Here is a 14,177-nt window from a genome sequence, read left to right on the forward strand (position 1 = left end):
GGGGACTATGATGGCTGCAAGTCGATGAGGGTACTGCATCATGTATGTGGAACTGGTCTTTGTTTGGAGAAACAGGTGTTGCTAGTACAGTCCAAACACAGGTCAGTATCTAGACTGTCCCAAAGCAATTTGAATAAACTTTAATTTTGAAGAACATGAAAGGAAAAATATGATGATTTATATCGTCACTGCTTTTTTAAAAGGACTCATCTCTGAATTTTGTCACATACAGTATTTGTGTGATTTTTTTTTTTAGGATTAGGCAAAATTGCTTTGTATTTAAAAAAAAAAGTTAAAATGTACTTGTAATAAATATTCAGCTTAACGGGCGGCACGGCAACTAAGGGGTTATGGTTAGGGTCATGAGATTAAATCCAGCTACCAGCCTTTCTGTGAAAAGTTAACATGATCTCCCCGTGCTTGCGTGGGTTTTGTCCGAGCACTCCGGTTTCTTCCTACAATTTCAAAAACATGCATTTCAGGTTAATTGGCCGGTCCAAATTGTCCCTAGGTGTGTATGAGCGAGTGAGTTGTCTGTCTCTGTGTGCCCTGCGACTGACTAGCAACCAGTTCAGGGTGTCCCCTGCCCACTGCCTGAAGACAGCTGGGATGGGCTCCAGCACCCTCGCCACCCTACTGAGGATAAGCAATGCAGATAATGGATGGATGGAAAGACTGATATACTTAACATTGTTCTATGTGTAAAGATTGTAGTAAACTAAGATTTAAAACGTAATAGTTAAAAATAGTAATATACCTGTTGAAGACTTTTAAATTTTATTTATATGCAATATAGGGGAACAAGTGCAGTTTGTTTTAAATTAATGCTATTTGATAGGATATATTTTAAAGTGTGAAATACCGTTTGAAGTGTCTTCAAGGAAGCCCAGGGGTCACATGTACCTATTTAAGAACCACTGGTCTGGATGTCTACTGTCAGTAAACTGTGATGAGTACTAGTTGTAAAGCTGTTTTTAGATTTTGGAAATTTTGGGGGCACTCTTGACACCTTATTTGTCTTATAGAAAGGAAAATTCAGGCAAGTTTGTGACGATAATGCACACTCTTGCTTACACCCGCCTGCAAAAGACAAGTTTATGGCTATCAAAGTACTAATGAGATGTGAAATTTGTCTTGCTGTGAGCCCATTTTCATCACAACAGGTCATTTTACTTTTCATGTTTTTCAAATGTTGGAGGACACAGGAGTAGAACAAGTAAACACACTCAAGCATATAGAGCAATTCCAAGCTTCACAGTAGAGCCCAAATTTTTAAACTGCGAGAAAAAATTGTGCTTATCACTTGGGAAAACAATCTACTACTTCACTACTCTCTCAAGCATCTGTTTAGTGCTTTGAAATGTAGGCCAGATTTTTTTTTCTGCTGTTGTCTTGGTTATGCGGAGTTGCCATAGGCACAGGGCTTTCAAGGCACTCTATGCTACCATCTTTCACATGTTTGTTTTTCCCACCCACGAAACCTGAATGTCTCGGGTCAAAAATCATCTTGACTCGACACTTGTTTCAAATAGAAACATGCACGTTGAGTTTGCCAAAGGGCATCTCTTCTCTTTCACACAATCAACCTACGACATCTGATTAACAGTCTGGTGTCTACTAACAATATCTGCTAATAAATGATATGTTTACGGTAGCCACACGCAATGATAGTGTATGAGAGACTATTGATACTATTAATCTATCATGGCGTGCTTTTTACTGAGCTACTGAGCAAAAACGGTAAAAAGCCTGCGGCGCCACAGGGGGCCAAAGGCATGACGGGACTCACTAATGAGATAATTTTGTCGCCTGGAGCACCTTGGAAATAGCACAAACATCTTGTTTTAAATTTTTAATAGAGACTCAATTTTTATCTTTTAGTCTGGCGTTTTGTAATTGGGAAAGCTTCTCTATAGATTCATATTTGTAGCGTCATCGATATAACACAGAGGTAAAACACCAAAATAGGGCCGAGACCACAGAGGACGTGTTATCGAGGCTTTAATTTTTTTCTTCAGATGGTTAAAACTTCAGCACAACAACATTGAGAACATGTGCCAATACGTTCTTGGAAGAAAGTGCATAAACTTTGCATCGTTCAACACTAATACAAAATATTGTGGTTTTAACAACAATTAAACACTTTTAACAACTTAGGCGTTGCCTTCCTAATCCTCTTAATATTGTCTGAAGCTAATTTGACATGCAACTGTCCAGTCAGTCCTAGCGTGAGTCTCGTTTACAATGAGAGCCCCAGAACCAGAAGTAATGCTGGAAACCAGGAAGCGGTATTATTTCATTTTATTTTTGAACTAAAATCTCAAATAAACATAATATATATTTAATGAAATTACAACCATTTTTAGCCTTGTGCCATATTTTAAATACATTAAATTAGATGGATAAAATCCTACTTTAACATGCAGTGTTTAACCACATCACAAACTACAGATCCCATGTAAAAGCAGGGATGGAAGCATGTTAACCACTTTGTCACATAACCTATCCTTTTACCCAAAACTGGTTGGATGGAAACTGTGTTATTCTTTAAATGTTTTACAACAACGGCATTGTGTTTTAACATGTGTAGGATGTGGCTGGCCATTCATAAAATGTTGCTTAAATGGGACCATCAAAAACCTTTGTCAAGTTTTCATTCATTGAATTGTCTTTATTGTCATAGATATCAACGTTGTGAAGCATCGTATGCAACAATATTGGACATGGCACTCCAGGGTAAACATGTAATAAAAATGTCAAAAAAAAAAAAGATAAAAAGACTATGAGGATAAAAGCCAGAAAAAATATTTACAACACAGTGCTTAGAGAATCGCCTAAGTTGTAATAATGAGAAGGAATAGTGCAGGGGTGTCCAAATCTTTCAGATAGCGGGCCATATTTGGTAAGCTGAAAATGTGTATAGGCCTACTATTCAGCCTAGTATTCTTTGAACAGTCTCATAAATTCGCCCTCCGTGAAAAGTTTGTAGCGTTAGGCGATCAGTGTTGCTACCTCGTAGCTCGCTTTTGAAACATTGTCATTTGACATGTGCATTATTGTGAAAAAATGCTGCTGTGCTGTTAAAACAGCTTCTAGTCGGTTTACCTTTTCACAGCATTCGTTTCCAGTTAGTCAGCATGTTTTGTCTGGCAGTACCTCTTGTCATTTTATTCTTTGAAAACAGTCACAGTTTCTTGGCAAAATAGGCATATGCAGTTATTTTGTTTTTCTGTGAAAAAAAATACTCCAATTTCCACTTGTCCTGAAAGCAGCAGCCCTCACAGTCAACTTCCTTTTTTTTAATTAACAGTCTCCATTTTGTAAATGGTGTGAGCTAAAATTCTCACAGAAAGCCAATTGCAAGGTGGCCAAAGGGCTACTGCCATTATCTGGTGAAATTGTGTTCTTGTACAAGTTTATTTTATACTGCACTCATCATTACTGGAGGGCCAATAAAAATGTGATCACGGGCCGTACCTGGCCCCTGGTCGGACTTTGCACATGGCTGGAATAGTGCATCGCAACAAAGTGCAATGAAAAGTAGTGCATTGGACCCTTTCATAGTCTACGCCACAGTCAAAGCTGGAGGAATAAGAATATTCTGTGCTGGTCAACCTACCAAATAAACCTGCTTTTGTTTCTGCTAGTTTGGTGTTAAAATGTCATGTTGTGTGTTTGTGTGCAAGAATAGGAGAAATAACATGAGTGATTGTGAATTGAAGTTTAACAGGATCCCAGCGAACACTCACGATCAAAGAAAAAAAGAGAGTTGAATGAGTGCCTTGGTCCAATCTTTTCGCTTGAATCCATTTACCACAACTTTCTTCTTTTTCTTTGATCAGAAATGCCCTCTGGGATCCTGTAAAACCTCGATTTATGATCACTAGCGCTTTTTATCTCCGATTTTGGAACACAAACACTCTAAATGAGGGCAGCTAGCAACAACGAAAGCTATCTTTTCATCTGTTGTCTTACCAGTGGAAGTATTGTTTGCCTCCATGCTATGCCCTGCTTACCTGATATGTCACAATGTTTACAAACAAATGAAAAGGTCTATATAACTTAACAGCAACAACAAAAACAAATAATTCACAAGGTATATATTTGCACAGTTTCGTGCTCAGTTTTATTTAGCAGCAGCAAAAAAAAAAAGAAAGAAAATCCAAAAAGTCGCAAAATATATTTTCACAATTTTGAGCACTCGTTTAGGGTGGTGATAGCCCTGGTGAAGAAGCTGTCTTTGTATCTTGTTGATTGACCTATTAAATTCAACCATTAAAAAAAATTGAAGACTGCGTGATACCACATGATGGGATCTGTACCATATTATTGACTTGCAATGGTACAAATGAACGACTCTAAAACTTAAAAGATCTAAAATGAATCCAAACATTGTTTGTGGAGATAATGCAGCGAATGGCAGTCTTAGGTCTAGTTTACATTAATCTTTTCTGGAATTAATCTTCCATAGGAATTGTGACACTTGCATGTGTCCAGTTTACATCTAACTTGGTTGACATAAAATTTAAGACTGTCATTGCCTGCATTTTCTCTGTTTTGGGGTTAGGGGGCAGTTTATGTCCTTAAGTCGCAGATGAGTTTGCTGACAATCAGCATTCAGTGATAGTCTGTCAATCTGCATGGCACATAATCTTAAATCAGAGCCACATATGGATTGGATCTATCTATCTATCTATCTATCTATCTATCTATCTATCTATCTATCTATCTATCTATCTATCTATCTATCTATCTATCTATCTATCTATCTATCTATCTATCTATCTATCTATCTATCTATCTATCTATCTATCTATCTATCTATCTATCTATCTATCTATCTATCTATCTATCTATCTATCTATCTATCTATCTATCTATCTATCTATCTATCTATCTATCTATCTATCTATCTATCTATCTATCTATCTATCTATCTATCTATCTATCTATCTATCTATCTATCTATCTATCTATCTATCTATCTATCTATCTATCTATCTATCTATCTATCTATCTATCTATCTATCTATCTATCTATCTATCTATCTATCTATCTATCTATCTATCTATCTATCTATCTATCTATCTATCTATCTATCTATCTATCTATCTATCTATCTATCTATCTATCTATCTATCTATCTATCTATCTATCTATCTATCTATCTATCTATCTATCTATCTATCTATCTATCTATCTAACTGGCAGCACGGCGGCGCAGTGGTTAGCGCTCGTGCGGCACAGTTCATGTCATGGGAACCTGTCGTGGGTTCAAATCCAGCGCCAGACATCCTGTGCGGAGTTTGTATGTTCTCCCCGTGCTTGCGTGGGTTTCCTCCGGGCACTCCGGTTTCCTCCCACGTTCCAAAAACATGCATATCAGGTGAATTGGCCGGTCCAAATTGTCCCTAGGTGTGAATGAGCGAATGAGTTGTCTGTCCCTGTGTGCCCTGCGATTGGCTGGCAACCAGTTCAGGGTGTCCCCTGCCCACTGCCCGGAGATGGCTGGGATGGGCTCCAGCCCCCCCGCGACCCTAATGAGGATAAGCGGTACGGCTGATGAGATGAGATGAGATGAGATATATATCTAACTATATATATATATATATATCTATCCTCTCCAAACATGTCATCATCTGTTAACACACAGCCTTCTCTAGAGTTTGTTGCTGAATGCTTTGATCCCGAATTTAATTTGACCCAGTTATTTTCCACTCATTAGAGTCATTCTGGTAAAACACAAACATTACGTAACACACAACTTTTGTCGGAGTTGCATGTTCTGGCTTCTTAACTTCATGATAAAATGTCAATCATTATGTTCCGGTTGGGCTAGTCTTTTATTTCCCTGATTTTTTTTTCCAATTAATTTATGTTTATGAAAACGCTCAGGCGTTTTGAGGCTGAAAGTAGTTTTGGCCACGAGGGACCGTGGTCCACGAAAAAAAAAGTCACCTCATTACACCATGTACTGTATTAAACTCTTGCAATGTCAATTCAAAGAACTCCTTCATGTCTCTATTATTCACCTGTCATTGTTCTTCTTTGTCTCTCTGCCTGTCTCTTTCTTAAAGTGCTGCTCTAGATTCTCTAGGGTGTACTGCTGCTGTGGTCAATTACCTAATTTTTAACTCGTCAAAATGACGGACGGCCTTAACATTTTACCTTCAACCCTTTAAAAAATCTGGTAATGATGGAAAATCTTTGGTTAACATAAACTCTGCAGACACAGAAATATAGAAGCTGTAAATGTTTATACAGTATTTTTAAACTTAGATTTAGTTACAAAAGAGGATTTAGTTTGTGATCAATTATCACCTCTCCTCCTTCCAAGTCTTCACATAGAATAGATAAAATTTTGTGTTTGCTTCGGCCTCGGCCCTGCAAATCAGGGTATTTTTTCAGGGTTGAGCTGGCTCTGGCCGGGACGGGCTGAATAATTTAGGCCCGGTCTCACCCCTGCTTTGTTTTGACACAAAGTGGATACCAGAGAAACACTAGGCCATGCTCCCATCATAGATTGTATGCGATATTTTGCCATTCACATACTCTCACGTGGTTTTGGGTTTACCCGAGATTAAATATAGTCAATCAGATAGCAATCTGCAGTTCAGCTCGCTGCCCCAGGCCGGTAGTTCCGATCAATTCCTCCCCACTCAACATAATAATACCGCACAGTGCGTTCAAGGTCAGACGCCTTCACTACCGCCTCCACGTAACCTTACCGCGTGAGCCTGTTAAAATCAATCTCTTCACCCCCCATCTTTCTCATTTTTGTTCTTGTCAGACCTGCCTGCTGCCCCCTTCCAGTACCAGTATGGGTCAGCGGATTACGTTTCGTCACCACAGCTTCTAAAAAAAGGACCATGTCACGAAAGGCCCGCCATCAAGCCACGGCCCCAGCCCTCCACCTCACCCCGAGCGCCAGCTGCACAAAAACCACAAGGTAACACAACAATTTCCATTAAAATGTCATCTATTCAGCTTGGACTAGAGCTGTTAACTGCTATTTTAATAGTCGACTTTAGAAGCGATCAGTCGAATAATTGGATAATTATTCATTTTTGTCTTAAACTTAGCATGAAGTCATTTTAAATATGTGGCAAATGGACATAAGACCAAAGGATACAGTGAATAATACATGATTTAAGACTTGACTTGACTACAATAATTAAATAAAAATACCATATTTATAACCCGATTAGGCACAGTCAGTAGAGAAATAAATCCATATATAAACCTCTGTCCATTTTTCAGGGACTGGCAAATAAATAGTAAATTCCTGTAAACCAAAACAGGCTTTTTAGCAGTATTAGGCCAATACATATTATGTGCATTATGTACAAGTCTGTAACAAAAGAACTTAACGATTCTCAACAATTTGAATCTAACGTTTTTACAGATATACCTTTGTCAATTAAAAGTTTTAGCAACAGACGTTTGTTCTTAGAACGGCATGCTTTTAATTTCAAATATTTGTCAGGCACAGTGCGGCATAACACTGAAGCTCTATATTATAGCGAAATATACGCATATAAAATGTACAATTCATGTCATCAAAATTGTATTGGCTTAAATGTTACTTAAATCTTCCTGAATAGGGTCAGTCTTCATTCAACCCAAGCACCCCCGAAAATTAAAGCATTTTTAAAAAAACTCTCTTTTCTTTAATAAAGGACAGGATAGGCTTAATTATGATGAATAATGCTAGAACATTTTTTAAAAAGTAAAAGAAAACAAAAATGTGATCAACACAGCATTGGAACTACTCCACTGCCTTGAAATGGTTCTGTCCATTTGATTCCTTGCACAGCTCTTCCCCCTCCTCTGCTTTTCTTTCGCTTGCTTAGTGTCAATTGCGGCATAGAGGCAAAGTCTGTGTAGGCTCCGGTGTATTACGGTCAGAGGTATGTTATACAGTGGTTATGAAAAAGTGGAAATGAAAAAAAAACAAAAAACCAGCCGGACAGCACCCCCCAAAGCTCTGAACCTTAAATCGCCCCTATTTATATATTCATTTTTTTCCAACAACATCGAATAATTGTTGCAGCCCTCGCTTTAACGAGTTCATTTCTGTCGAGAAATAAGTAGGTGTCTGTTGACTAGCCCTATGCCGTCAATCATTTTGCTCACTAGGTCACCTCCATGCAAGCTGTTCCTTTAAATCAGGCCAGAAACTCCCATGAGATTGTGCCGAGGCATGTATGATGAATGCTTATTAGGAGCATGTTTTGTGTTTGGGGAGTTCTGAAAAACTTCAGTACGACACTTGCCTCAAATTTCAAGTGGCTACAGTCAAACATGGTTTACCGAAGTCTTATTTATAATTCGACAGATTGAATTGTTTTCCAATTAAAGATGCACAAATATTTTTACTTATGATACCGTTACCAAATGACATCTTGCTTTTCCAGACTTTAGCAGGATTTGTTGCCCAATTTGTACAATTTTAGTAGCAAGACAAATAAAAGATAAAGTAAAATAATAAACTGTATACTATTAAATAATAGATAATAATAATAATTAAAATATTAAGATTCATGACACTAAACATGACATGGTGTATTATTTAGCCCCAACTAGTGGGAAAAAAATACTTCATTCACTATAAAAAAAAATAAAATTACTGAATCATAGTGAGCAGCGTTTCCTATAGAATTCTGTGAGACCCTGGTGGGGTCTTTAGCATGGCTCACCTAGAGGACCTGACATGATTGTCTGTCATTTTGCTGCTACGGGTAAAAAATAAAAGCCCAAAACCTTGTGAAAGGCTGGACAAAAAACAAGAAGAAATAGTCTTACTTTTTAGCATTGTTTTCATAATTTCCTCTAAAATGAGCAAAGTTTCCTGACAATGGAATATGAATCAAATTTTTGCAGCGTATTAAAGAAAAAGGAAACACACACGGAAAATACAATTAGCATGTTTGTATGTATTCTAAATTCTGTTTTTATTCACATTTTCAAAAGCACCTTACTGCTCCGGTAAATACATCTATGTGTCAGCTCAAAATATATTATAATGTGGCTTCATGTAAGTAATTATGGGTCTCTTTTTTGTATTTGGGTATTGGACTGACAATTGTAATTATTTTTTGTTTATATTCATTTATTTTATTTTTTTTGCGGTTAATTATAAATATCGGTCTTACTTTTTGGTATTGGACTGACAATTGTAATTATTATTTTTTTATATTCATTTCTTTTATTTTTTTGCAGTTAATTATAAATACCAGTCTGATAACTATTATTAAATTCGTTGAGCATTTTACATGTTACAAAGACAATAAATAATATTCTACTCTATTTTATTCCACCATACTTTAAATTATGAATTTGTCGGTCAATAACTATTATTAAAAAATATAGCAAGCGTAAAAGTAAATTTTGCATATTTACAAAATTATTTATCCACAAAATGTTAAATGATTATCCAAAATTAAATGGTAAATTTATATAGCGCTTTTCAAGTCAGCAAAGACCTCCCAAAGCGCTTTACAATGTGCTTCACTCTTACCCACTCACCTGCTTATTGGGGCATTAGGGATTCAGTGTCTTGCTGAAGGACACTTAGACATATAAGATATAAAACTCAACCATTCACCTTAATGGAAAAACATGGTGAAGATATTTGACTTGTACTTTATTAACTAATTGTGTTGTGTCTTGTCTTGCTTTCCGTGTCAAAATTTCAAAGATTATAGGAAATTAATGCTTTAAATTATGCTTTATAATTGTTTTAACACACCTAACACAATATTTAAAAATAAAAAATCAGATTCTATGTAGTACTATACTTTGTTTGACTTCCTTTGTTTAGGTTTGGTCCTTATTCAACTATGTTGTCTTGGCAGATGGTTAAATTTATGTTTGGAGAAATGTATACAAAAAAATGCATAGCTTACAATCATTTTGAACCTTCATGTACAAGTTCTTATTGTTCCAATTTGAATGAATTAAATCAAAATAAAAAATACAAACAAACAAAAATAAAATAAAAATACATATACTCATTTATTTAAATGGTAAATTCAAATTTTGTTTGTGATTATGTTTAATCAAATGGAAGAATGAGAAATCATAACACTTCATTTGGTATCAGACTTCGTATTAGGTGTTCCTTTACTTTGAATAATGATCAAATGTAATTTATCATACATATAATACCTCGCTATAATAACTGGTTACAATTTTTGATTATTGTGAAAAGTGTTTAGACTGTTAAGAGGAAGGCATTAAGATAATTTCCGGCTTTTTCCCCTCTGCCCTTTCTTTCCTTCTTTATTGCAACCTTGTAAAAAACAAAAACAAAATTAAACAATCAACATTTTAACAATTAATTGAAAAAAAAACAACAACAGCACCAATTGCAAGCAAGGAAGCGTAAGCACAGTGTGCATATGGATGATAATACAATTTCTTTGTCTGTTTATCTATTCTAAATATACAGGAACTGTGGTGGCACACGCACACATATTGCAGTATCCTGTTTGAAATAAGGAAGCCACCAGAAAACGAAAACATTTGTTGTGCAGCGACGTAGCATTGTTTGTGACTCTTTTGGAGTTTGTGTTTGCCTTCAAATATCAGACTGGGTACATGTAATCCTCTGTGAAAATGGAAGTTTTCTCCTTGGTGACTACAAGTTTGTTTATGATGCTGCGCTCCTCCAGTGCCCCCTAAACCGGCGCACCTGCTGGCTCTCGGGCAAGATAAGAAGCCCAAGAGGATTCCGCCGGCACCCTGCAGGCCTCTACCAGTTCCTCCGCCGAAACCCAAACCCGGTCTGCTACCACCCAGGGAAATCCAGAAAGTGGGCCTGCTCATCGAGAGGTTCGAGAATTCAAGGTGAGAGCAATGTTGGAGATTCATGTTTTTTGTAGTGAATCAATTATTTGGAATAATACATTAAATTGTTTGAATAGATAATTGAGTGACAAATTAAACTGAGAGGCGATTTCAAAATATTAAACTTCTCGCCTTCTAGGAGCACCACAGTCGTGTTTCGATAATTTAATTGGGAAACGGATGAAAAACCCTTTAAATGATCTAAGAGTTGGTTACACAACAATTTAGGTTTTCACAGTTTTTGGATGTTCAGCATACTTTAAGACAACCACACACTTGGGTTTAAGGAATTTGTTTCATTAATTATCTGCTGAGGAAACTTAAATACAACACAACACTAAAATATGAATAAAACAATGACAGAAAGAAAGATGGGTTGGGATTCTGGCTGCCACCATTTGGATGGAAAAACAATGTGGTTGTCTTAATTTTTACTGTTGATGTAATTCAATTAGGTATTATTGTAATTCGATATAATTCCTCTTTAATCATACCAATCAATACCTCTAACCATTGGGAGGAATTTGGGGTTGCGGTTGTGTTGATGTAATGATGATTAAGGCTGGTTTGCAGAGAGTCCAGGTGGAATACTCAAGTCCAAAGGCCTGGATGGGACTACAACCCCTGGGAAAGAGGTTCCTGGTTAAACCTTTTTCAGTCGTTGTCTCAATCACTTTAGTCGTAGTGTGAGTATCGGTCAAGTTCCATCCTTCTTCACCGTTCACCTGGGTCGTTGCCAGGAACCCCCCAGGGTCCTTTCTATCAAAGATGGGAGATAAGATTTGACCAACGTCTACACAGTTGCCAACACAATACAATTCAATCACTTTAAAAGCTTTGGCATGATTTTATCTTTTTTTGTGAGATTGCAAACAGTAATGATATTCCAATAATAAGGTCTTCTTGCCCGTGAACACAAATGGGAAGGTCATGTCTGTGTGCCCCTCCTCCCCTGCAAGACAGAAAGCTATTCAAAGTTGATGTACTCAAGATTGTATTCAGCATTGAAGTGTTTTACCTGACAACCGGTTCGTCACCGTGTAGTGATGAATTTCCTTTGTGTCCAGGATCCCCATCTTGGGGGTGCTCCCCCACTCCCAGCTGCACTTGTGTCTTAGAATGGACACGACGTGTGATGTGACTTCCTCCTGCGACCATGACACTACAGGAAAGAGTGCAAGAGACCCCTCCCCTTTAAATAAACTCACACCCGGCACCTCTGAAACCACGGACGATGTTTCAGAACTCTCCTGTCTGGCATCCATGCACCTGGACAGTCCCGATGACACTCTACTGGATGTGGAGGTGGACATCAATCACGGCGATGGTTGTCTTGACGACGGGGAGCGGGATGAAGCCTCCTCCCACGAATTTCCTGACAATCCGGACTCCTCGGAGCAGATGAAGATTCCCAACCGGGACAGCGGAATTGACAGTCCATCCTGCGCTGCCGAAGGGGAGCCGTTTCCCAACGAGGGCGCCATTGATGAGGAGGATCATTACGACAGCGTTACTGAAACAGAAAGTGTGTCTTGCTGCGTAACCCTTAGTAACAAACGGGATTCAACTCAGGATGAGGAGGACAGTGACTTGGATGAGGGCAGCGGAGGAGAGATCAACTCTCTTACAGACACAAAAAACGGATATATTACAGATGCGCTCACAGAGGCACAGAAGGTGAGTGCCATCACTCTCCAAATGACTCTTTGATCAGTAAAATTGTAGCACTGATATCATAATAAGTGCCCCTACCCTGAGGTTGTAATTCTAGATATTATTTTTTATTTTTTTATTATAGGAATCAGAATAAGGGGTTTATTAATATTGATCATGCCGCTGTAATTGCAGCCCTTTCCTAGGGGGAAAAGTATGAAAGGACTACCTGCCCTACTCTAAGCAGCAAAATATTGTCATTTAATGTTTCAAAATACAGTGCAACAGCGTAGGTTTGGTCTCTGCATCGTTTTTTTAAAGTTTTCATATCATTTTGGTGGGGACAAAACAATGATTGTTGTTGGTGAGGACACATCGCCCATGCTAAAACTATGCCCCTGACACTGTGATACCTCTACATGAGAGATTAATTTATTTCCGGATTGTGCTTGTATCCAGAATTTTTCATATCGCATGAGAATTTTCCCAAAACAAAATAACTGAAAACCAATTAATCCGTTCCCGGCCTGCCAAAAGTATCTATATTAACCCCAATGAGCTAATAAACACATCTTCCTGATCACTAAAACACATTCTAAAAGTAATTGAACATAGAGTAATTAGAGAAATAAGATGATTCTAAAATGATTTTAAATGCCCGCCTTATGCCGAAGGAGGAACGTTGTTGATCGGTTTTCTGTGGCGGCGTCTTAAAATTCTCATCATTTGAATTTTTTCTTGGATGTCAGCCAAGATTTTTGTTCAAAAGACATCCTGTATTGTGAATGTCAGTCAAGATTTTTGCTCAAAAGTTATCTTGTATTGTGAATTTCTTATATCAAATCCAAACAAATAATATTTTTAAACCACTTCACAGTTAATGAATTAACACTCAAAGTGCTATATAAAAACATTCAGTGTACAAGAAGGAAATAAAATTCCTTCGTTCTTCCTTACCCAACAACCAGAATCGCCAAATTCACAGACAGACCCAATGGTTAAAATGAAGTAAAAACAAAAAAAACATGAGAGGAAAGGGATTTTAGGGGACGCACTTCCACATTAATAGGGAGAGAAGGTTACAGGAAGGATTTTAGGCCATCAAACCACACCTTGTCATGCAGATTCCCCACCAAATGATGAAGCACGTACGTTTATAAATATAATTACAGAACTAATTCATAAAAATGTGAAATCAAGAGTAAATATGTTATAGTACAAGGTTAAAGTAAAACTAATCTATCAAAATAAAATAATCTTAAATAGTTTATACGTATAGGGGCCTCTGTATATTTTTTTTTTTGGTTTGAACAAATTTATTGACACTAAAAACAGAAAACAATCATGACAATCTCAACAGCAATTAAGCACATTCACAATATTATATTCCAATATTACGTTTTTAACAGCAAACACATTTCAATGTATGTTGTAGCTCAAGTAATGCCTTTAAGAGGTTTTAATGTCCTACATTCTTAAATATGTGGTAGGAAGACGTTTTTTTACTCCGGTTGCAGGTGAACTATATGCAGTGTAGTCTTTATAGGAGTTGGCCTTATATAAATGCCAGTTCATGGGGATTTTCATGGCATGTTCATGAACCCGCCCAGCATCCTGGAGAGGGCAAAAAAAAATCCAGTCTCTTTTATTATCTCAGGCTTGTTGAACTTCT

At 37.3% G+C, this 14,177-nt stretch overlaps 1 protein-coding gene across 3 annotated transcripts in view; it reads left to right on the plus strand.

The window, feature by feature from the left end:
* The window catches only part of fgd (faciogenital dysplasia), an 81,420-nt gene that overhangs the window by 43,775 nt on the left and 23,468 nt on the right, over window positions 1-14,177 (plus strand). For all 3 annotated transcript variants that reach the window (XM_088330848.1, XM_088330849.1, XM_088330850.1), the window contains exons 2-4: window positions 6,792-6,950; window positions 10,678-10,852; window positions 11,920-12,529. In XM_088330848.1, coding sequence (XP_088186974.1) covers window positions 6,792-6,950; window positions 10,678-10,852; window positions 11,920-12,529 — 944 coding nt within the window. The remainder of the gene's footprint in view (window positions 1-6,791; window positions 6,951-10,677; window positions 10,853-11,919; window positions 12,530-14,177) is intronic.

Source organism: Urocampus carinirostris, chromosome 3 (genome assembly GCF_059441175.1).
Source record: "Urocampus carinirostris isolate Australia breed hairy pipefish chromosome 3, RoL_Ucar_1.0, whole genome shotgun sequence".
NCBI classification, from domain to species: Eukaryota; Metazoa; Chordata; class Actinopteri; order Syngnathiformes; family Syngnathidae; genus Urocampus; species Urocampus carinirostris.